Source organism: Gouania willdenowi, chromosome 13, assembly GCF_900634775.1.
Source record: "Gouania willdenowi chromosome 13, fGouWil2.1, whole genome shotgun sequence".
NCBI classification, from domain to species: Eukaryota; Metazoa; Chordata; class Actinopteri; order Blenniiformes; family Gobiesocidae; genus Gouania; species Gouania willdenowi.
This window is the reverse complement of record NC_041056.1, coordinates 10,722,110-10,746,733: the sequence shown is the minus strand read 5'-3', so window position 1 is coordinate 10,746,733 and position 24,624 is coordinate 10,722,110. Positions and strand designations below refer to the sequence as shown.

The window sequence follows — 24,624 nt, the reverse complement described above, 5'->3', positions numbered from 1 at the left end:
CTACGATATCTGTAATGGAAGAGCAATTGTAGATTTCAATAATCGACATTTTCACTAGTTACAAGTTAATGATTTGTTGACATTTACAAAGGCAATTTCCACTAGTGTGTATTGAATTGTTGATGGAATCTTATAGTAGAATTAAACTTATTTTTTAACAAAAATAAATGCAGTTGGACATAGAAGTTAGGCGTCACGTCATTGACTAACATACTTTAAATCAGTATTTTGGTCGGGATTTGGGATCCACTGCCAGCACAAAAATCAAAGCTACATTTATTTTTATTTATAGAGAGGATTCTACCTCTTGTGAAACATAATGGCAACACTTTAACAGAATCCCTTAAGTCATATGTGTCAAACTCATGGTCCGAGCGTCCAAAGGAGAAAGTAAAAATGTCAGAGAAAACTTGACTCATTGTTTTAATCAAAATCAACAATATTTGCAGGAGCTCAAAGTTTTCTTGGAGCTTATATTGCATGATTGCAGTAATGTTTTAATGTTAAACAGTTTAAAAAAATGTCTTACAAAACAATTAAATCTTCCTCAAATTTTGACTTATTTCTTTTATTTAAATAGAAATAGGTTACTAAATCTAGGAATTTTAAAGTGTAGATCCGGTTGGACCTGATATATATCACTTAATTTTTGGATATTGTCGGTTTCTTAAATATTTTGTATTTTATGTATACTCTAAGTGCAAACTATGACACAATAATGTCAAAATTACTCGTTTTCCCGCGTTAAATCTGTGGCCCACTTGAGATCAAACTGCTGCACATTTGGCCCCTGAACTAAAATGAGTTTGACACCCCTGCCGTAAGAAAACTAGAAATTGCTTCGAGTTATTAATCGATACTATGCGTGTTATAAACCCGGGGTTTAGTCTGCCAGGTGCAGCTCTGTGTGCTCCATAGACATGATCGTATATTATGTCTATGCTATGCTCTGTGTGACATCGACAGGAAGCGCCCCTCCTTCTGCTGACGTCATCGTCCAGTCAGCGACTGCTGTGATCAAGATGGCGCTGCGGCCGGGATCCGGGGGAGGCAGCAGGTATTTCAGCCTTCTAAAACACACGCTGTCAACGGGGATAAATGTTCGCATTTGTGACTTTCGCCTCTGCGGCTCGTCCTTTGGAACCCTGAGCGGACAGAGGCTGTTAAAGCTCGGCTGTAAAGTCACTTTAGTGCAGATGGCTGGATGTCAGGTGTCACAGCTAACGGATGCTAGTGCTAACTTACTACTACTGCTGTTCTAATTTCTAAGTGACCAAAACAAGGCTTCAGACACTACACAGTGACCAGTGTAACGTGGCACACATCTAATGCAAAGGCTAACATCTCCTAGTGGTGATGGTATTTAGATTTTCAATGTGACTTTAAGGGAAAAGATGAGTGTGTAGCTTTGACAGATTAACAGCTAGCTCTAGTATTAAAAGGCCTGTAGATGGTTATTCACACACAGATCGGATCTGCTGCTTAAAGTAAATCTGCACATAATTTACTTCTTAAACACCGACGTTCCTGTTTAGGTGTTTCTTGAGTTTTCACAATGCTAAACAATGATTTATAACATCAGTATATAATCAGCTTAATCAAATATTTTGACAGTAGTAGTCGTGTTGTAAGTTTATCTAATCATTTGAAAAAGATGGATCTTTGTCACCTCTGCTTTCACGTTTATGTTTACCATCCACATACTTTACCTAGTTATAAATCTATTCCATGCAAGGCTTCGTGTTTTATGTTTACAATTCGCAACAGTTTTGTTTATTTTCCACAATCTGTCAATGCAGTGAAGTGACTCAGATGCAAAATTGGGGTTTGGTGTGTTGCAGTTTTGTAAATTCCTAATATTTCTTTAGTCCTTTTAGTTTTGGTACAATACTGATTCACATTAAAAAGATGATTCAAAGCTAAATACAAGCCATAAAGAACGATTTTTTTTTTTTTATCAATTAAAAAACTGAAAAGATGTCTCCTAATTTTGAACAAGGCATAAGTTGGTGTTAAACGAACGGTGGGAATAAATATTGATTATTTACGACAATCTATATTTCTCCCCCAAATTATTTTTATTTTTTCTACTGTTTCTGCATATGTCGTCATAGGTTACCATTACATGCGGTGTAGTGCAATTATATATTGTTTCTAGAAGTGTATGATTCAACTTTTGGTTTTTGGATAAAGGGAAATAATAAAAATTGTAATCGCAATAATAGATAATAATGAATATGAATACTTGTAGAATCACAATAAGTCAGAATCACAATATATGTTGAATCAGCAGCCAAGAGTCTCGATAAAATCGATCTGGGACAAAAGCACATCGTCCCAGTCATAATGTTGTGTGCTCGTGTCAGAATTTATTTTAGTGTTAGAAAGTAGACATGAGATGTTTTGCAAACATCTGATAATAAATCTCTCTCTATATATTGTAATTTTGCTAAAATTTGCTAATTTAGTAGACTACAACATTTGTGATGGTGAAATTAAATGTACATTTATTTTTTAAAAAGACTACAACTAAGACTAAGCTCAACTCAACTTTATTTATATAGCGCAAATTACAACAAAGTTATAGGAATAAATCTCCAGCGGAACCAGGTTCAGAGGCAGCAGCCATCCGCTTCGACTGGTTGGGGCTAGTGAATAGAATAGGATAGAATCAACTTTATTGGCCATGTAATGTATGTTATACACACGAGGAATTTGACTTGGTGAACAGCAGGGCAAACAGAATAGGATAGAAGGATGGTCCATCCGAATGTTCCAGACTAGTTGAGCTGTGAACCACTGATCCGGAACCGCCAGCTCCAACATCAAGACACCTGAAACAGAAAAGAGAGCCCTCGGAGGGCGAGGAGAAGGCACAACATGATACATTATGATACACTCTTATCATAGCTGTCATAAATAACATTGGCATGAATTTCAGTTATAATTAATTTGACCATAATATACAGTTTTGGCAGTGGCTATTCGTACAGTTGCCGTATCAATATCCCAACATTCTATTCGTACGCAGCGCCCCTCATTGGCCAGTTTAGGTCACGTGACTAATACTGAACCTAATCGTAAACCTAACCCTAAGATGCTATGTACGTGTACTTCGGTAAACGTACCAATAGCACCGGGGTTGTCTGTACGGCAATAGACACTTCCTACAGTTTTTATGATTGCAAGCCAAATACAATATGTATAAAATATATCCGTTTGCATTAGAAACATATCTAAATCTTCCTGTGTGTGGCTGTGTAAGAGCCATAGACCTGTTCAGGTGCTTTACTAGAGCCATCTAATGATAATGATGATGGTTTGCTGCTGAGATGAAAAGGCCAGCAGCCTTATGACTATTTAATGAGACGAGCTCAGGCTGCCTTAATAATATATATGCATGACTACAAGCTTGGTGATCAGAAGAGAGACACGGATCCGACAGGTGAAAGCAAAGACCTCCAGACTGGAAATGAGAGTCGACAGTAGGAAAAAAAACCCAGGCAGGATCATTTGTACTTTGCTATTAATGAAGAAGATCCTGTTTGGTGTGGAAAAACATCTTTGCCTGCTGAAATTGGATGAATATTTTAAGTTTAACGCCTTGTTGTCTCTCCCACTTTTTCAGTACCAAAGAAATGTATTCACAAAATATTATTAATAATAGCTGTCCTACTTATACAGATAAATAATTATATGTTTTTAAACTATTTCATGTTACAAAGCAGTCTATCAATTCAATTGCAGATGTAGAATTTTACGAGTTAGGTAGAATGTTAAAATGCTTACAACAGTGGTGAAGATGGAAAGTCCTAAACACAATAACTCAATAAAATTAGTAAAGAAAATTATAAATAAATAAAACAACCAATCAATAGGGAAAGTTAAAAAAACTAATAAATATCCAAATTTCACAAATCTGTTGCCTTTTTTTTTTTTTTGATAATCTAATTTGTAAACGTTTTGGTACAAATAAACAGATTTGCAATACTTACCACAGCATTAAGCCAGGAGGTGGAGCAATGGTGCAGCACACAGGCAGTGTTGGTTTGACTGGCACTCACAGTAATCTTAAAAAAAGAAAAAAAACATTGAACACATGATATTGAAGTCATCACAGATGTGCTTGAATATGAGAGTGAATTGCATTGTTCAGCTCCTTGCATTACAGATCATTATGTAGTCATGAGTTTATCTGACTGTTAAACACTTGACACCGCTCACAGGCCTGTTGGTAACATACAAGATTCAACTCAGACCTTGTTATTTTTATGAATTATTTATGCTAAAATGTTTAGTATTCTTTCTGTGTTTGAAATCTAAGGTTTGGTGATAAATATAATGTTTATTTTTTTAACACCAAAAAAAGGGTTATTGCAAAACCATTTTCTTAAGATTACTTGTTACTTTATATTTAAATGTTTGTTTAGGATAAAAACGAATGCCTGCATATTTTGTAAAACACACAGGTTTAAGTTGAAGCCTTTTATATTTTTTTTTTACATAAGAAATATGCAAAAACAATTTATTTGTTAAATTAAGAAATTGGTGTGTAAAATTGCAGTTATTCTTCTAAATCACGTGTTGGGGCCAAATCCGGCACTTTGGAGCATCCAATTCGGCCCACAGGAGAAAGTAAAAATGACAGCAAAAACATGAATCATTGTGTAAATAAAACTCATCAATATTTGAAGGGGATCACAGTTTTTCCGATGCTTATGTTGCATGATTCATTGCAGTCATTTTGAATGTTAAACTGTTGAAAAAAACTCAAAATTCTTACAAAATCTTTACATTTTCCTCAAATTGGTTAGAAATCTAAAACATTTAACATTATTAGTACACTCTAGACATTAGAAAACCTTTCTGCCATAGATGCTATTAGCTGATGGAACATATGAGTTAGGTAAGGTCTTTGACAATTAAGTGATAAGAATATTAATCACATCTCTGATTCAATCTGGGAACTAGTTTTAGAATCAATTTGACCTTGGATGACCTCTTCCAGGGCAGCAAGTTTGCGTTTTTGTTTCTACAGCTAGCGTTGCTCTTTATCTCTCTCTGTTAATCTGCTTGGCCGTGACCTGTTATTTGCTGTGGAGTTGTGGTTAGTCTGTGCAGCTGGAAAGCAACTATTAAAGCTTTAAATCTGCAAATCTTGCAGAGAGCAGATGTGAGATTCTACATCGTCAATGTTGCCAACACGGCTGATTTAAATCTGCAAATGGGATGCTTTAAATGTTTTTGAACAATTGTTATTGTATGTTTAGTGGAGAGGAGAGAGTGCTAAACAGTTCAGTTATTGTAACTGGATATTATTATTTACTTGAATTGCTCACCTGTTGAAGACGATGGCATTTTTGGCAGAAATCTGACTGCTTTTGTTTGCTTCTGCTATTTCAGGCTGTACAATTAAGTTGTATTGGGTTATCTTACAAATAGCTAAAGGCCTGTGTGGGCTCCTACTGCTGGCGTGGTTTGGACTTGGCCCGCTTACAGAGACTCTGACGGTTTGTTTTCCTCAGTGTTGTGTCCAAGTCGCCTGTAGGATCTTAATTGTGCCATGGCTGTGTGCAATGTTTTCTACTCTGTCAGTGTGACTGGTGAAAGATTTGTTTCCATCAATAAATAACACTATATTTTTGCTCCTTTTACTGCATTTTTGCTACATTACTCCCATTTCTGCCACTTCTCCATCAAATTTCAATGCCTTTTTTGCACTTGTTCTTTTTCCAAATTTCAACTTAAAGACATTTTTGGAACTTATAAACCCTTTCCACCACTTTTCCCACCTATGTCACATATGTTGACCCATTATTGTCACTTTTAACCTCTTTTCACCATATTTCATGCTTATTATTGATAATTTACCTACATTAATGATGTATCATGCCCATTATTTGCCAGTTCCAACTAATTGTTCTATTAATTGTTCCAATATTGACACTATGAGTTTGAACCTATTTTACCACTTTTTCAGTCTTTTTGTTTTTTTAACTAATTTTTTTGTCTTTTAAAACGTGTACCATATTTGGTCAGTTTTAACTCATTTTATTACTGATTAAAACAAGAATTTACATCTTTAAGATGACTATAAACTATGGCCCAAACAATACTAAACTTCACAATAACAGTGGATATTTTTCAGATTAATAAATAAATGTGGTTATCACAGATTCATAAAACAAAGGACCATCATTTTGCTGACTTTATGGATGAGCCCCAAAAAGCCTCCCCTTTATTCCCCCTTGTAGATGGCCCTGTCTCCACATGACTGCTCTTCAATGTTCATGTCTGTGTTCAACCACTTTCAGGTACAGTAAGGGTCCCCGGTCTCTGGAACCTTTTATTTTGGGGGTCACGGCCTGAAAAGGTTGAGAAACACTCCCTTAAACCATTGTTATTTAAGGCAACTATTCTGTATGTTCATTTCTATCTTTCATTTTTCTGTTTGAACATTGTATCACTAGTAACATTTCAATAATAACTACCAACACATCAGTATTATAATAATTATAGGCCCAACAAGAACTGATCAGAAAGTCAATTGTGTGTGACTATAATTGCAATGTGCAGAATTATACAGACTTCAAACCATTTGAAGGCTCTAACATTGGCACAAAGCCATTTACAAGTTAATTAGTCTGCCACGCTGGTCAATTGCTTACTTTGATGGTATTTTAATCTCCACATTACAACTGAAATGTGTGTCACCACCTCCTGCAGTAGGTATGGAAAAAAGCATAAAATAAGAAATGTTTGTTTCCTGCTGTAACAAATGGACTGATGTTTTTACCGATTATTTAATTCTTTATTTTTCTAATTGTGTTTTTCTGTTTTCTTTCCTTCATAGCTTTATATATTCAGTTGGTGGGGGCTTGGGACCACCTCAAGGTCAGTGATTCTTTAGTAACTATCGCCAGCGTCGTCTTGCATTGAAAGAGCATGCTCGTATTTGTGTTTTAAAGCAAAATTATTGCAAATAATCTAAATATAAAGCTAGTAAAAGCACATGTACTGTATACCTTTTTATACTGCTCTTATACCTTTTCTTTTTAATAGGGGTGTCCCGATCCGATATCGGGTATTGGTCCGATATTAGCCTAAAAACGAATATTGGCTATCGGATTAAAATTTCCATATTTTTTGATTTTCGATTGTAGAATACTGTAGATATTTTGATGGTTAAAAATTATGTAATCAATTGGTTAATAATAAATGAGTGAGTTTTTCTCATACCTACTGTTGCTGACTATTATTCTGTTTGAGTAACATCACTTGATCAAGCCTTTTCTAACATTCCACACTACAAAATAATAATTATTATTTTTTTATTAAAGAAAAGAGAGGGAAAAAAAACAATAAAAGAAAGATGTATGATTTGGATCAATATCGGTATCGGCCGATAAGCAAGGCTGCAATATCGGTATCATATCGGAAATGAAAAAATTGTATCGGGACATCCGTACTTTTTAAACCCTTGCCCAGCACTGTGCATTGTTGGTTTCATGTTGTAATGCTACTGATGACTTGACCACCACACCACCTCTCAGAGGTTATTACCGTTTGTCCTAGTGCTAGTATTATTGTTTCATTTTGACAAATAGGCGTATGGTTTGGTCAGCTGAAGCTAACATGGCGATTTTGTCTAGCAGGACCTAGAATAGCTCTGGTGTTTGGCATCTGTGGAAATAAACAAACACTCTCCAGTTCCACCCCCTGCCCCCATGTTCTTCTCCAAGCTGTCATGCTTGTTACCAGAGAGACACGTTTATTGAACTGTTATCTTCTATTTTTATTTTCTTGCTGTCAAGGAAACTCATGCTTGATTCAATAATGTCTCAACTCTAAGGATTATTTGCTTTTCACTCCAGACTTGTTCTAACTATTTCTGGAAGTCATTTTAAATGACACAGCAGCTACATTTACAAATACCAGAGGTCTAAAGAGTATATATATATAGTACTGTTACTTGATTTAAATTGTACAAGTCATACATAAAATACTCAAGTACCAGTAAAAAGTAGCTTAATTAAATATTGCTCATGTTTATTTTTGGTATTAAATCTTGCCACGTTTCCCTTGCATACAGTAAACATGTATAAAACTGAGATCTTGCACAATTGCAACTTCATTTTTCCCCCACAACGGCATCTGTATAAAATATAATGTTTGTCAAAATGTTCAATTATTTTTTTTAAGTAAAATATAACCAATGAATTCAATTCAAAATAAAATAAATTATCAGACTAAGTATAACTACATTTATGAACTCTAAAACGGTGCCTTGCCAAATGTGCCATGTGGGTAACAACATAATAGGCAGAAACCTACAATCTGAACCAAAGAAAGTGGCTGGGCATTGATCAGGGATGGCACGACTAAGAACATATTGATTGTTTAATGTGAGACCATGAAAAATAAATAATCAGAAAAAAATATATAATTTACACTGTAATAGTTGGGTGTAGAAATGTAAATATTTACTTCACTTCTTTTAAAATGTACTTAAGTACAAGTAAAATTACTGGTTTAGAAATATACTCAAAAAAGTACATGTACCCATAAAAGCTACCCGGTTACAGTAACGTGAGTACTTGTAATCCATTACTTTCACCTCTGACTTGATTGTTCAAATGTAATTGCAGGCATGGTGCCCATGCAGCAACAGCCGCAGCAGCAACAGCAGGGTTTCCCAATGGTTCCTGTCATGCAACCCAACTTGCAAGGCATGATGGGAATGAATTTTGGGGGGCAGATGCCCCCAGGAGCCATTCCTATGCAGGTGTGGGTTTGGTTTTATATCAACTGTGATGTTGTTCAGAGTGGCTCAGTTATTTGCATTTCCACACTATGTTGATGGTTATTGGTGATTTTTTCAAAAGGGTGGGATGGCGATTGGAATGCAGACGCCAGGCATGCAGTTCTTGGGGCAGCCACAGTTCATGGGTATGAGACCTGCTGGACCTCAGTACACGGCTGACATCCAGAAGCAAATGGCTGAAGAGCACCAGTAAGAAATATTTTCTTGCTTCTGCTTGTTCGGATCATGCTTGAGTAAAAGCTTGAAAGCAATAGAACAGCACATGGAACTAATTTTATCAAAAAAATACATACTTTCTATTGCAGAGGTTTCAAAACTGTGGTAAAGAGAGTTATCTATACATGGCTATTATTTTTGTTGTACTGTTTCATTATTGTTAAAACACTTCTTCCAGAATCAAAGAAAATGTCTAATAATGGCCGACAGTGATTTACCTATTCATGTTTTATAACTATTTTTTATTCTTCCCTTACCAATTTCCAAGGAATTCTCCATTCTTAAATTCTCAAATTTATTTCAAACATATGTAACTAGCACAATAAAGTAAACTGAAAAACAAAGAACAAATCAACAAGAATAGTCAAATCAATAATATGAATAAGACCCAACATGTCCAGAGAAAGAAGTAAGATGAAGCAATAGCTTATTTAAACCTAACCCTTCTCCACCACTTAATTAATAACTCTCGTATACATATTTACATATACTAATAAATAAAAAGAATAAAGAAACAAATATAAATAATTGATGAAAACACCCGATTGTTAAAGCCCCTCTTCCTCTCTGTACCTGAATTAACAGAAATTAGTGTTCTATCAACTCTCTGTGTCACGTGCGTGTAGGAAGCGTCTGGAGCATCAGCAGAAGATGCTGGAGGAGGACAGGAAGAGAAGACAATTTGAAGAGCAGAAACAGAAGCTCAGGCTGCTCAGTAGCGTCAAACCTAAGGTGAACCTTCTCTCCACACTTCTGCTTCATTTAGCCAAGTCTCTGGCTCATGTCTGAGGCCCTCTGAACTCCTGTGGTGCTGTTTGCAGACGGGGGAGAAGAGCAGAGACGACGCACTCGAGGCCATCAAAGGGAATCTAGACGGATTCAGCAGAGACGCTAAGATGCATCCTACCCCATCATCACAGAGCAAGAAGCCAGGTAGGTTCACATCAGGGCTTTTAGCTCTAACCATGAAAGATTTTCACTTTGGATCCTTTCTGTAGCTCTGATTTAGCTCTTAGATGGATCCAAGCCAGCATGACTATTGACCAATTACCAGCCAGCAAACCCCGAGATTCTCCTCTCTGTTCAATATACAGTAGTTTTGAGTTCATATATTTTGCAGAGAAAAACCCTTACATTTCTGCCTTTAAAGATTTTTTGAAGGTGCTTCAAAGTACCTTGAATTTTGATTGTCAGAATTCAGAATTTATTTTATTTTGTCTTTTATAAATCACAGTTTTGTATATTTAGTTTTTACACAAGTTTCAAATTAATTCTTCATTTTCAGCTATATGTGGATTTTGTACATTCAACCCTTTATAGCAGTGTTTTTCAACCTTGGGGTCAGGACCCCATGTATGTTTGAATTTTTTGAATTAATATTTTTTTACAAATTAAAACACACAATTTTAAACAACTGTATTCTATACTTTTATATATAAATATAGGCTGAGTTAATAATAACTAGGCAACACCTGTATTTGCAAGGTGAATACGTTTTTGGCAATTGAAAATTGGCAAAAATTACATCCTGTATCGGGATTTTTTGACAAGCTCTTTTTACAAATTAAATTGAAAGTAATAATGCAGAAGAAAACGAAGACTAACCTTGACCTTAAATATGACCTTGAGCAAAGGTCAAGGTCACAAATTGAAAAGAAATGTTCAATGGTACCAGTCTGAGCACTGTATCTCAATTTGTGGCCAAGTTATAGGAAAAAAGTTTTTTTTTGAGACGTTATGAAATTTGTACAGGTAGGTCGTACAGCTTCAGTCCAGTTAAATAAAATACTCCATTTGTGATGAGCTTTTCATAAATGTAAGCATCAAACTTGTACAATAAATATTCATAGTGATATGGAAAATTTAGTTTTTTGACACTTGACCTTGACATTTTGGCTCCAAAAAAGGTTGACTGCATATCCTTGACATTGCCCCTATGAGATGACATACAGTATGTGTCATTAGTGCAGTTTCAGGGCAAAACAAGTTGCAGAAGTAAAATAATAACTCCTACGAGAACAATGTATTTGGCAATTTTCATTTGCTGAATACAATAATAATAACAATAATAATGATAATAAGATGGCAGTATAGAATATCTGAGCTGGCACAACTTGTTATTAATACTGGCTACTCTGTATTTCTAATGCAGGATAGCAAACTTGATCAAAAACAAATTCTAGAAAAAAAAATGTCTTTAGGGTCACCAGAAATTCTTGATGTCAAAATAGGGTCACGATCCATCCAAAAGGTTGGAAACCACTGCTTTATAGGGAAACTCGAGCTTGCCTCAAAACCTATTTAGTGACTGCAGAACTGAAAGAGCTTACATTGCAACAAGTATTTTTTTGTGTGTATTTACATATATATACAAAGTTAGGTTTCTTACAGTTTTTGGAAACAATAAATCATTTGTTTCAGCTACATTGGTGCATGTAAATGATAGTCAAGTTTCATTCTTGGCCTCTACAGAAGCCTCACAGTTCACTGGTGTGCAACAATAAAAAATACTTTTACAGGAATTTGCAGCTCCACAGTTTCTGTCCTCAGTTAACAGGTCTATCCCGGTCCTGTACTGTACCATGTAGCCTTTGTTTCGCTTTCTTTTGCTGAACATGTCCAGTTGTGCCATCATCATAATTTTTTGATTTTTGCAGACTCATCGCCATCACATCCGTCTGTCACCCCTCACTCCCTTCCCACAGCTTTGTCCGAGGATAACGATGAGTTTAGTGACTTTCAGGGCCCCGTAGACGGAACCGCCTCCTTCCCTGTGCTTTCCACCTCCTCTTCTTTCCCCACCTTTGGGCTCTCCTCTGAGGCCCAGGCCCAGCCTTTGTCCTCTGCCCCCCCAGCGGGTTTACCTTCAGACGAGGATGACTTTTGTGACTTTGTTCAAGGACCCGCAAACTCTTTGTCTTCCACCAACTTTCCCCTCACCTCTCAAACCCACGCCCACTCATCACCCTCTCCCTCGGAGCCCCTCCCTCAGTCCCACCCCACATCTGTGTCCATTCACCCTGCCACTGAGCACTCAGCTGCCACCAGCTCCCAATCGACATTTCAAGGTATGAAATGGAATGCTTTCCCTCCCATCCCCATGATTTCTACTTAATCATTATCTCTTTGAAGAGCTGTATTTTTGGTTCATAGTTTTCAGTGTTTTTTTGGGGATATTGGGTTGTTGGCCTTCGTTAACCTATGGCAGCATGTCGCCAGCCTCACAGATGGTCTCACAACCTCAAAGGTTAAAAGGAAATGATGCTACAAACAGGAATACTTGATAAGTAATAATCCAACTTGTGTCATCTTTAGAAAAAGGAGTATTTATTCAAAAACATCTGTCTGTGTGTAGCAATCACACTGTTTTTACAAATGTACTTATTAGAAGATCTATGCCCAGCAAAACGCATTATTTTGCACCATAATCGTTTTATGAACTTTTGAAAATGGACTACTTTACCATTTTAAAACCCGTTTTCTGCCATCTTGAAATCACATGATTGGTGACGGGACATGTACCCATTTGCCTGTAAGCATTCCATTGTTTTCTATTGGAGTGAAGAATTCAGGGTAATTTAGCAGCTTTTTGGGTGAAAATGACAACTTGTGCTGCTTTTGGTTGCTCTAAATAATCAGAAAAGGTTAAAGATGCAAATGTAACCCTCTTTTATTTACCAAAAGAGAATAAAAGTGGTGACCCGAAAAAAAAATCTGTGACTGACTGACCGCTGGTAGCAACAGTTCCAACTCTGCGATTTTGTAGTCGACAATGAAGCAGAGAAGAAGAGTTAATAAAACAAATATGGTGCAAAATAATGGGTTTTGTTAGGCATGGGTATTATAATAAGTAAATGTTCAAAGGTTTTAGGCCACATTTGTAAAAAGAGTGGAAGGTTCTTTTCAGCAGTTTAAATGTCTTGTTTAGATGGCCACAAGAGTATAAATATGTGGAGGTGTTGTGTGTTTTTGTTGCATATTGAAATTAGAATACTTTTCATGTAAAATGGCAGGAAGGCATTTGTTACCACAGTCGATGCAAATGAGAACAGTCTGTCATCAGATTGTCAAAAAACATCACAGAAAGTGTTTTAGAAGTCTAGAGTTTGGCATTGTTCTAATGAATTAGATGCAATATAAGGAAATGCTTCATGTCAGCATGATTTGCTTTGGTTTGTGTTGAAGGATTTTAGTTTAGCATTGAATCTTTTTAAGCTACCTAATCAGGCTGTGTGCAGAGACAAGTTGAGCTTCTCAGTGTAGTTTGTCTTTCTGGTTGTCAGCTTATATTTGTTTTCTCTAGGACTGTTGTATGGTGTTTTATGGTTACCCGTTGAGGAACATTTTCACACCCTCACATCGACTCAGTCAGTGTAAATTACAGCTCTGAAGCTCTAACTGTATATTAGTTTGCAGCTGAGTTTTTTTTTTTTTTTTACATATTGTCCAATTAATCACAGTCATCACAGTTTATTCTGTTGAGAGTTAAAGAAAAATATCTCTAGAATCTGACTATAGCTAACATGTGCTGAAGAAACGTGTTCCTCATCTACCTCTCTAGGCCCATCCTTGGAAGAGAAGCTGTTTTCCTCTTGTGATCTCAGTGCTGATAAGGTGACACCACTTAGCTTTAGATCCAAGCAGAGTTTGGTTAAAATGGCTCCCAAAGCAAAGGTTTCAGCCCAGTTTCAGTCGAGCACTAAATCAAGGAACTGGGCTGCTGCCACTGAGGACTTAAGTTCTATCTTCACCAATGAAAATACACCTGAGGCTCTGGCGACGACCTCACCCAGCCACCCACCACCATCCACAGGCTCTTCTCCTCAAATCAGTAGTGACAGTGGTGAGAGACATGTCTGTTCATTAGACTTTATGCTGCTTCTTCTCAACTTTTGCTTTTGCCTCCATATTAACACACAATCCAGACAGCACCGCTACTTCATCCTTTCTAATTCTGACATCAACATTCTTCTTTTTTTGCAGCAGTTTTTTTTCAACTTCTGTAATTGGTTTAGAGCAGATCCAAGATCAGACGTCACTTTGCAGTGATGTTTAATGAAAATCAAGCAGATTTTTTCTGAATTTCTGAGGTTGTTATGGAGCTGTGGTGCTTTTCAGAAAACTGCTCTCATTTGTGTCAACCTTACATTGGTAACGGGGACTTTTCTTGTGGTAAAACAAATGTTGCATGTATGCTGACTTCTTTGGTATAACAAGGAGGACCATGGGTTGGTAGGTGCCACTGGGGTCCAATGTGATCCAAGGTTAATTGGTGCATGCTGCTCTGCAACTCCTCTGCTCCTTCATTTGTTTGTCTGTCTGTTTTTTTATGTCGTGGAGGAAAACATAGCAGTCGATCATTGAGTCGAGGTAGATTTGCAATAATTTGTACATCATTGCTCAGAACTAAAGAAAGTTTTGTTTTTAAAGAGATGTTAGAGATTAAAAAGTGAAACTAGACATTTTGTTTTCCTGAACTGTTGTCAGTCTCATTACTGAAAACAGTAAATGGTTGGTGTGTTAGCTGTAAAGAATAATTTCTCAAACAACTGTTTCCTCGAATCTAAGGTAAGAGTATCTCAGATTGAGCTGGTGGGGGAGCAATCAGCATCTTTGTAGTTTAGAACGGGGGAACCATTGCATCTACAGAGAGTTTTGATGTAAATTGTTACACTTTATGTGCGTGTGTGCGTGTGCAGGAGTTGCCGTTTACCCACAACAAGAGCACATCCAGCCCATGCTGCCCGCCTGGATTTACAATGACAGCTTGGTCCCAGGTAGTTCTTCATTCATTAACCCTTTACTCCTGCTTTAATGTATATGCCACAAACATTGTTTACGTTTGTGTCACATTATCGTCCTGATCTTTGACTAGATTTATGTGGAATGAAAATGCACTGAAAGTAATTGATTGTATTTTTATTGGTGCTTATTGTAGATTATATAATTTTAGGGGTGTGCATTGCCATGAATCTGACAATACTATACAATATATCCCGATAATAAACAATGCCATATATATCACTATATCAACAATTACAAATTAAAAATATATAAGTAATAAGTACAAAATGATATGAAATACAATTTACTGATACTTTGTTAGCATTTACTTGTTCTCACAAGTTTGAAAAAAATTAACTAATTCAAGTACCAATATCAAATTAAGTGGTATGTTTATCAAACTGTCAAATTACATTTTTCAAAAAAGTTAAACTTTTGCTACAAATTCTGATTCTGTTAGATTCTTAAATTATTTTTTTTTAAAAGTAAGCAATAAGCACAAATCTATAAAAGTGCCCAGTATTTTTTATAAAAATAAAGTGAAATCAAGCTAAAATGCATTGAGGAGTGAGGTAGTAACAAGGTAACAAGATCTGATGTGGTTCACTGACACCTAGTGACTGAGCGTTTACGTGCTATGCATATGTTAGCGCAATTAAATGTTTTTTCATTAAAAAACATGATTTAGAAAAATCAATTTGGACATTTTTTGGATTGATACGATAATTGCGTGGTGAAATATCACAATATTTTGCAGAATCGATTATTTTTTACGCGTTAAGATGTATTAAGTTGAGTAAGTAAGTAGTAAGTTGTATTAAGTTTTTTTCCAAGATTAGATGATTCTCTGTTCAATAATTAGCAAATATGACTTCTCTTTCAAAATGTGCTCAAGAACTGTTGTCTTAGACTCCCTCTGACTCACAGTGTTAAATATAATAAAAGGACACAAGTACGTACAAAACTAATTACCAGATATATGCAAAATCTATAGTACATTTTTATTATTACAGCAGTTTTCATGCTCATAACTCAAGAGCACCTGTTCCTGTCAAAGAAAAAAAACATCTCAAAGTTAATGAACTGGTTTGTTACACCAAGAATATTAATAGTAACTGCATTATATCAGTCAGAATGTAATCATGTTTGTTTAAAATGATATAAAGTGATTCCAAGATTGATGAATAACACAGTGTTAGAATTAGTGTAAGAAGTCCTCACTTTCCTTCTCTATTCTGTTATTTTCATTAGAAATGTTCAAGAAGGTTCTTGAATTCACCATGACTCCATCAGGGATAGACACAGCCAAGCTGTACCCTATCCTAATGTCATCGGGTCTTCCCAAGGAGGCACTGGGGCAAATCTGGGCAACAGCCAACCGCACAACACCAGGGATGCTGACCAAAGAGGAGCTCTACACTGTACTCGCTCTGATAAGTGTGGCTCAGGTAAACACTGGAGTCTTCTCATTACCTTTAAAATGACACCAAATGGACCCGGCTGACAAACAGAATAGAGAGCAGAAGCTGTAAGTGAGGCCACAACCTTGTTTTTTAGGATAACTTTTTAAAAGTCACATGTGACAGCAGGTTTCTTATTGTTCTTTCACTAGCACCCCAGGGAGAGTACAATTCTGCCTGCAGCTCATCAAACAATGCACGCCGCCTTATCTGTCAGGAATAATAAGACACTTTTGGTTGATGTAAATTTTCAACTGCCTCAAAACAACCCAGAGCACAATTGAAACAGGGTAGATTCTCCTGTGAGGGAAGGGCTATTTGACATCTCGTCAATGAGAATTGAATGTTTTATGTCTGAGTAGTTGTCTTTTTATTTAGCACACGAATACAGAATGAATTCCATTTGTAAAGTTATGTTGATGTTTACTGTTTAGCTCCAATTAAAGATTTTTTAATCTTAGTAAAATCCAAAATCAAACACTCAATCTATGAACTGTTTTATTTTGAACAAATTGCAATAATACAAGAAACAATATTAAAATAAACGGAAGATTTGATGCTCAAGAGAAAGAGAGAAAAAAACTGTTCATTACTGCATACACAAACGTTTTGTTTGAAAGGGAGTGTGTTGAAGTATAAACCTATGAGTCCTACCACTTTTCCTACATTACAGTAAACAGATGATCACATTTTCAGCATCTTGTTTTCTAACTATTGCTGCTGTTAATTAATCAATTTTGTCTCATTTTTATATGATTTTGATTATAATTATACACACATTATACACTCTCAAAATTGTCATATTAAAATATTTTCTTCATATTTTCTTTTAAATTGCTTGATATTTGTACACTCTTAAATTTCCATTGGCAAACTGTTCCAGAATCCTATTTCACATACTGAAACACAAAAGCTTTTCCTTTTTCTTTCCTTGTTAATGAGCTGACATAAATATGAACCGACAGAAGTCTGCTGGCTGAGGCACATAAGTGAATTTTACTTTTTTTAAATTGACTAAATATGCAGCCTGGAGCAATGCAGTGTTATTACTAAACACAATTTTAAAGTCTCCGCTTTAGATTTCTAAAGTTTGGAATGACACTTTTATTTATGTACAATAGCATTGTATCATTGGCTATTTTTGCAATTTAAAAAACTTTTGTTGGACTTATGACTTCAATCGTTAAAAGTTGAATTACAGATTTGCAATTCATTGTAGTTAAATTTTGTTTTCTGTTTATTGTTGTTTTTCTCAGAGTGGCCTTCCAGCAATGAATGTTGAGATCCTCAGTCAGTTCCCATCTCCACCTGTGCCCAACCTGCCAGCTCTGGCTTTGGCCATGGCCCCCATCATTCCCCAACACCAACAGCCCATGATGACACAGCCCACGGTCACCATGACGATGCCCCCTGCAGCCCCACCAGTCATAGCTATGACCCCTGCAGCGCCCACAGCTCAGCCCCCTGCAAATTCAAACTTCCTGCCGAGTTTCCCTCCTGCACAGGTAGCAAAGCATTGCTTTTTAGCAGTTATTGATATATAACAAATCATGCTAACACTGTTATGTTTTACTACAGGCGACCAAAACCGATGACGATGACTTCCAAGAATTCCAGGAGGCACCAAAACCTGGAGCTGGAGACCAAGCCTTTTCTGACTTTCAGAGAGAGTCAGGAGGAGGCATCACACCTCAGCACCAAAACAGGTACAGATGCAGCCCAGCTCAAAGTCAGTTATTGTTATTACTAGTGCTGGGACTTTAACGCGTTAATTGCGATTAATTATTTACAGAAAAATAACGTTGTTAATCGCTATTATTTTTTTCACTCCAAGTAGCAGTCGAGGTTCTCATAGTCCCAAGTTACCAACTTATGAAGTGCTTCGCAGAAAGTCAATTTCAAACAAAATTTGTCAACTTTATCAGTTGGTCTATTCATTTCATGTCACAGATATTGTAATTATTTTGCATGGTTCAGTTTCCTCTTCTCTGGAATCTTCCGTACTAAGGGCTGTTTGGTATTTTAATACACAAAACACACTTTTGTTTTTGAAAGGTCACAAAAATCTGTAGAACCATGAATATAGCTTACTTACATTTAAGCTTGTGCTTTGTGAACAATGCAATCATAATGTTCTTTATACAATGCACATTATGCTAGCACTCAGTGATAATAATAATAATAAACAGTTTTGTTGTTTAAGCTCACTTATTATTTTCATTGATTCAGTCATATACCTAAATCTATTAAAATTGTAAAAACGTTTGCTTCTCATGTCAAATGTTTTGAGATTAATCAAGATTAATTAATGACAAAGTCTTTAATTATTTAGATCAAGTTCCACCTCTAATTGTTGCCAAAAATGCCATATGATTGAAGCATGTAATGCTTGGCAAACTCCAATATGAATACCAGCCCAAAGTACCAGTATATAAAATCCCTAGCTTTAGCTTTTTAGCTAGAAAGTTAATTCCAAAAGTTAAGGTTTAGGAACTCTCAAGTTTGTTATCTGTCAATAACACACAATTTACCCAAGAACAGGTTTATACCTACTATAATTTTGTTTTTATTATCACTTTGGTTAGCAGTATTATTATGTAGTATGTCTGTCTCAGTGTCTGTTCTTCCTCAGAATAGAAATGAGTTTCCTAATGAATGAATTTCACTGGATGGTAGACAGATTAATTCCTTTATATTTCATTCCAGGATTTTATGGGACGATTTGCTTAAAGTGTGAGTAAGCTGAAAGACAAAGACAGAGTGCAGAGGGAGAGTATCAGGCGTTTCATCATTCATCCTCTTCTCTAAATTTTTACTCTCCTGACTTGTTTAACAAAAAGTCCTCACTGTCAGATTGTCGTCTAATTAAATGAAAAGCCGAGACTTTTCTATTTTGGTTTGTCAGTCTGATTTGCTTTATTGCTCTAAAAGGACTTTGAGGAAACTAATATATGTATATCTGTCAGCTTCCGGCTAGGCTTTGTATTATACAGGCTTTTGATGAATGTTCTTCAGGCTTTAGACAAAACATAAAACAAAACAAAAAAACACTATTTATTATGACTTTTCAGTGATAAATATGCAGTAACCACTCAGCTCAGCAAACTGGAAAGAGAAGGAAAAGCTTCTACACTACTGAGTTAGACAGTTATAATTATTTATTGGTTTTAGTCTTATTTACCAAAAAAAACTCAACACTTTTTGATGCCAGGATGTTTAAAAATTAAAAAAGAGTCCAAATATTGGATTTGTGAATCAACTTCTTTCCTTATATTTAACCATTATTCAAATACTTCACTAAACCCTGGGGGAAATTACTTGTGTTACTGTAGCTTCCCAGTGAAGGAATCTTAGCAAGGAAAGAATTATAGCCAGGAGAAATAAGATGCACACAATGATGATCAAAATGTAAACATAGAATTAATTAAATAATACAATTTATTAGAAAATATCAAACTAGGTATCAAAGATTGTAGTCCCAAGCAGAAATCAAAAATGCTATATACTTTTATATTTTTAGCAGATTTCCAATATTCAATCTGTATTGTTCCAGCTGTTTTACACTTTGCCATGTTTTTCCATAACTAAATAAACACTAATATCTTTAATAAGTGAAAAAAAAAAATCAAAACTTTTTAAGCCTAGCATTTAATCAGCTCAGGCAGCTTAAGTAGATTAAAAGGGCTGTAATTTAAATGCATCTTAACTATTCATGACCACAGTGTTTGTGCCCCAGCAGTGGCCTCACTATGCTGACTCCAGTGTCTGGTTCCTCCTCCACCTCCACCACAACCTCTGACAAGTACGCCGTGTTCAAGCAGCTGTCAGTGGATCAGCCCGCAGAGCCTACACCCCCTTCCTCAGGTATTATCAGTGGATGATACAGCATTAAGAACATTGTCTACTGGCAGACACACAGGGGAAGTGCTATCTTCACACCTGTAGCCACTGGCCTTTATTATCTCTCTGATAACTGAAATGGATTGAAAGCTTAAAGCACAGTTTAATTTTCACAGTTGAATATTTTTTTTGTTATTTTTCTATTGTCTGAGACTCGGTTCTCAACCAACAACACAGCAAGGGCAAAAACAAAAGTTTGAAAGGAAGAGCTATATCTTATATATATATATATATATATATATATATATATATATCTTAATGCAAACTTTCGTCATATCTACAATATTTATCGGCCAATATTTTTCCCTGTTATTAAGACAGCAGAGGTCACATTTTTTCAACTCTTTAGTCATGGTCATTTTTTTGCAGAATTGCTTAAGACAGACTTTATTTACGAGATCCTAATATTTGTTCTGATTTCTATTAACGGTTTTACATGTTTTTTTCCTTCCAGATATTGGAGACAAATACAGTGTTTTCAGACAACTTGAACAACCTGCTGACAAGAAACCAGTCGGTAAGATTCTGACACTTGCCTAAGGAGCTTTTGAATCGTTAATGAGTCAGAGTAGTTGACTAATCTTTTTACAAGTCACATCATGAACTGATTTTTTAGATTTAGTGGAAAATGGGCTGAGCTTATAAATGATACAAGGCAAGAAATGATTAATTTGTTTCTTCAGAAAATGTATTAAGGTGCAACAGAATTTTTAAAAAAATGATCCTTGTGTTGGTCACATACGGAGCCCCTAAAGGGACACGGATATTTTTTTATTTTTATTGCGTGCTCAAGTAATACTAGTATTGCGTAGGCGAGCACGTAAAGTTAGTTGCTAACCCTAACCCTAAGGCTGAAATAAAGCTTTACTAGATCCTCTAACATGAAGTGCGCACATAAAACATTTTACGCGCTCCCTTAGAACTACTTTACGCACTCACGTATTAGTTTGATGCGCTTACGTAAAGTGCGGAACCTTTATGTGAGCACGCAATTAAAAAAAAAAAAAAAAATCTGTTTTTTTTTTATTATTGAAAAACACATGATGATGATGATGACATGATAACTGCCGGCACTAGTTTAGTATCTGCTTACTGAGGTCTACTAATGGCTTACTAATTCCTCAATCCTCAATTCCTCAAATATACATGCTTTTATTAAAAAAAAATCTTGGATTGCTCCCAAAATCCTAAAATAACGCTTTGCTCCACAAATACACCTAGACGTTACATGGAAGGGTTTAGAACAGGGGTGTCAAACTAATTTTAGTTTAGGGGCCACTTCATACACAAGTGGGCCGAACCAGAAAGACACTGTATTATTGTAATTTGTACCCTAATTTTTTACCATTTCTTTGTGTATATAACTGTATATACATTTATGGTGTAATACCTGTAGTCAATTGGTAAATCTCGTGACGAACATCTTTAGGCACAAAGGACAGTTTAACATCACATCCCGTGTTTAATGATTTCTTTCCTTAGCCTGTAAACCCAAATACTAAATTTAAAGTCGATGTTGCTGCTCTCAAAATCACAGTCTGTGCAACAAAGTGTTACTTTTTGTCTGACATTAGTGAGGAGAGAAGTGTTGGCTTCGTTCTAATTAAAGATTGCAATCTTAAGCTCGTCAAATGCGCACAACGCATTTGGTCAGTGTTTACACAGTGCCTTGTTTTGATACCAGTGTTTCCCATCCCTGTTTCATTAGAACAGTTTCCGATGGGGACAACTCTAACACCTCCAGTAAGTCATGCTTTGCAGTGACCTTTCTTTGGCATTGTCAGGCTCCGTCTCCTTAACGAGCCCATTAGTTATTTCTGTTCCCCTCTGCACCAGCCGTGTGAACAGATTTTGTATTTCAACTCATGCATATATTAAACCCCAGGAGCTTTACTGTTGCTGCAACTCAAGGATGCATTCTGACTTTTGGTTTGTATCAGCACTATGTTGCACTCAAAAAAAAAAAAAAGGAACCTAACAGATGGCCCTGAAGTATGCTAAACAGTTTTTACACTGGCTTGCTAATTGTTGTTGGCAAACTTTCATGTTTTTAAGATTCAATCCTTGAAGACCACTGTCCTGCATGTTTTTCATGATCTTATTCCTAGATACCTGATTAGAGGCAGGAAGGACATTTTATAAGGAAGAATAGATTAGATAAAATTAAGGCACCTGAAACATGCTGGATTGCAGCCCTCAAGGACTGTACTGGGTTAGACCTGCTGTACAGTGTTTACAATGCCAGCTGACATCAGGCACAAGGAGGGGTTACACCCTGAACAAGACAGAGGTCCATCCCAAACGGGGCTTGCTGTTTGCAATATAATATGATTGTTTAAATTTGTTAAATAGTTTTTCCAACCCATGTCATTAATCCATAATCCTTGCCAATCCAAATGGCGGTTCCCACTGATTCTTTAAACTGTTATAAGCCTCACAATAAAAACATTTGTAACTCACTAGAGGATTATTTTCTATAGTTTGTTTTATTGTTTGTTTGATTTATTTAGATCCCCATTAGCTATACTTCAAAAGCAGTAGCTATTCTTCCTTGAGGTCCACATCATAGACTATATATGCAGGGCAGTTCCAAAGTACAACAAACAGATTAGATAGCAAACAACATTCATACAGAAAAGGAAATATAACCAAAATAATGCACAATAACCAAAGCATACATAATACATAACATTAACTGAAATACACACAACATAGAAATACAAAAAATAATGTAAACTAATAATTGATTGAAATAAAACTACCTGTATGCTAAATATTCAGGTATATGATTATGCCATACATTACATACAGAGTCTGCTCTAAAGTTTTCACTGCATGGTTGTGTTAATAAGTTTGTGATTAGTTAATCAACATTTTGTGTGCTGTGATATTTGTTTTTTAACCACAACTGCTTGCATATGATTGGAGGAGCAGTTCATTCACAAGAGGAAGTTGTGCCAGAACTTGATAACAGGGTCTAAATCTCATCAGGCCTTTGAGTCATGTCTTTGATTGATCTTCGATGTCTTTCTTCTTTGCAGGCGAGGGATTCGCAGATTTTAAATCTAGCAACACTGATGATGGTTTCACAGACTTTAAAACCGCCGACCACGTCTCTCCTGTAGAGCCTTCAGATCAAAACAAGATTTTTCAGCCTGCCTTCTCGTCTGCTTTCCCAAACTCTCAGTCCCTTCAGCAACTTCCACAGCAGCAACACACAGTAGTGTCTCTTTCTCAGCCCAAAAATCCTCTCAACATGGCTGACCTGGACATTTTCTCTTCTATGGCTCCCTCGGGTTCAGTCACCACAGAGACTAAACCCAGCATGTTCCCAACTGTATCAGTACCTCCCTCTCTTGGGCTCCTCTCAGGTGGAGCTAAAGCTCCAGGAGGGGGTAATGATGATTTTGGTGACTTTGCCCTTTTTGGATCTGCCTCTGATGCAAACCAAGCCTCAGCAGCAGCAGGTGGACCCACATCGACGCCGCAGGATGACTTTGCAGATTTTATGGCCTTTGGTAGTTCTCATGCAGAGCCTAAAGGCGATGGCAGCACGGCGGCACAAAGGGACATTTCCTCACAACTGCGACCTCCGCAGAGCACGGACAAGTACAATGTCTTCAAACAGCTGTCCCTGGAAGGAGGCATCGCCTACGACGACACCAAGGAGAGCAGCGGCGGTTCATTCTCATCCCTTAAAAGTGACACGGACGACTTTGCTGACTTCCAGTCATCGAAATTCTGCACAGCACTTGGGGCCTCTGAAAAGACTTTGGTGGACAAGGTGGCTGCTTTCAAGCAGGGCAAAGAGGACTCCGCCTCCGTCAAGTCTCTGGACCTCCCGTCTATCGGTGGGAGCAGCCTGGGGAAGGAGGACTCTGAGGATGCACTGTCAGTGCAGCTGGACATGAAGCTAACCGACGTGGGAGGAGACCTTAAACATGTGATGTCAGACAGCTCTCTGGATTTGCAAGGTCTCTCAGCTCATCAGCCCCCTGCTACAGGTGAGGAACTTGTGCGTTTGCTGTGGTGAGTCACGCACACAGTGTTGGTTTCAAGGCGAGGCAGCCTCCTCTTCTCAGTCGTCGATGGTGATAAGCAGACGGGGTCAATTAAAAAGTATTGTTCAAATGTCCAAATATTGAAGGTAGGCATAACACTATATGAGCAATGTATCAGATTAGACCGGAGGTGTCCAAATCTGATCCTCACCAGGTTCCAGATGTGTCCCTGCTCCAACACAGCTGGGAGGCTTGTCAGCAGACTTTTCACAGAGCTGCTTGATGACTCTCCATCAGTGTCGGTTGTGTTGGAGCAGGGAGAAATCTAATAGCTGCTGGATTAGTGGCCCTCAAGAACCAGGTTTGGACACTCCTGGATTAGACTCATCATTTCTCTTCATCATTCATTTCAACATTTTGTGTTTTTTTTTGTTCCATT

The 24,624-nt window shown here is 36.7% G+C and overlaps 1 protein-coding gene across 8 annotated transcripts in view; it reads left to right on the top strand.

Moving 5' to 3' along the window:
- The first annotated feature begins 994 nt into the window (after window positions 1-994).
- Window positions 995-24,624, top strand: part of synrg (synergin, gamma) — a 46,363-nt gene continuing 22,733 nt past the window's right edge. For 2 of the 8 annotated variants that reach the window (XM_028463997.1, XM_028463995.1), the window contains exons 1-15: window positions 997-1,057; window positions 6,854-6,894; window positions 8,649-8,785; window positions 8,886-9,013; window positions 9,667-9,772; window positions 9,862-9,973; window positions 11,698-12,108; window positions 13,602-13,883; window positions 14,740-14,817; window positions 16,076-16,272; window positions 17,541-17,789; window positions 17,863-17,990; window positions 20,021-20,148; window positions 20,639-20,701; window positions 23,226-24,188. In XM_028463997.1, coding sequence (XP_028319798.1) covers window positions 1,023-1,057; window positions 6,854-6,894; window positions 8,649-8,785; window positions 8,886-9,013; window positions 9,667-9,772; window positions 9,862-9,973; window positions 11,698-12,108; window positions 13,602-13,883; window positions 14,740-14,817; window positions 16,076-16,272; window positions 17,541-17,789; window positions 17,863-17,990; window positions 20,021-20,148; window positions 20,639-20,701; window positions 23,226-24,188 — 3,058 coding nt within the window. In that variant the 5' untranslated portion in view covers window positions 997-1,022. Of the gene's footprint in view, window positions 1,058-6,853; window positions 6,895-8,648; window positions 8,786-8,885; window positions 9,014-9,666; window positions 9,773-9,861; window positions 9,974-11,697; window positions 12,109-13,601; window positions 13,884-14,739; window positions 14,818-16,075; window positions 16,273-17,540; window positions 17,790-17,862; window positions 17,991-20,020; window positions 20,149-20,638; window positions 20,702-23,225; window positions 24,189-24,624 lie in introns of all 8 variants that reach the window. The other 6 variants (XM_028464002.1, XM_028464000.1, XM_028463996.1 and 3 more) reach the window with 5 other exon arrangements.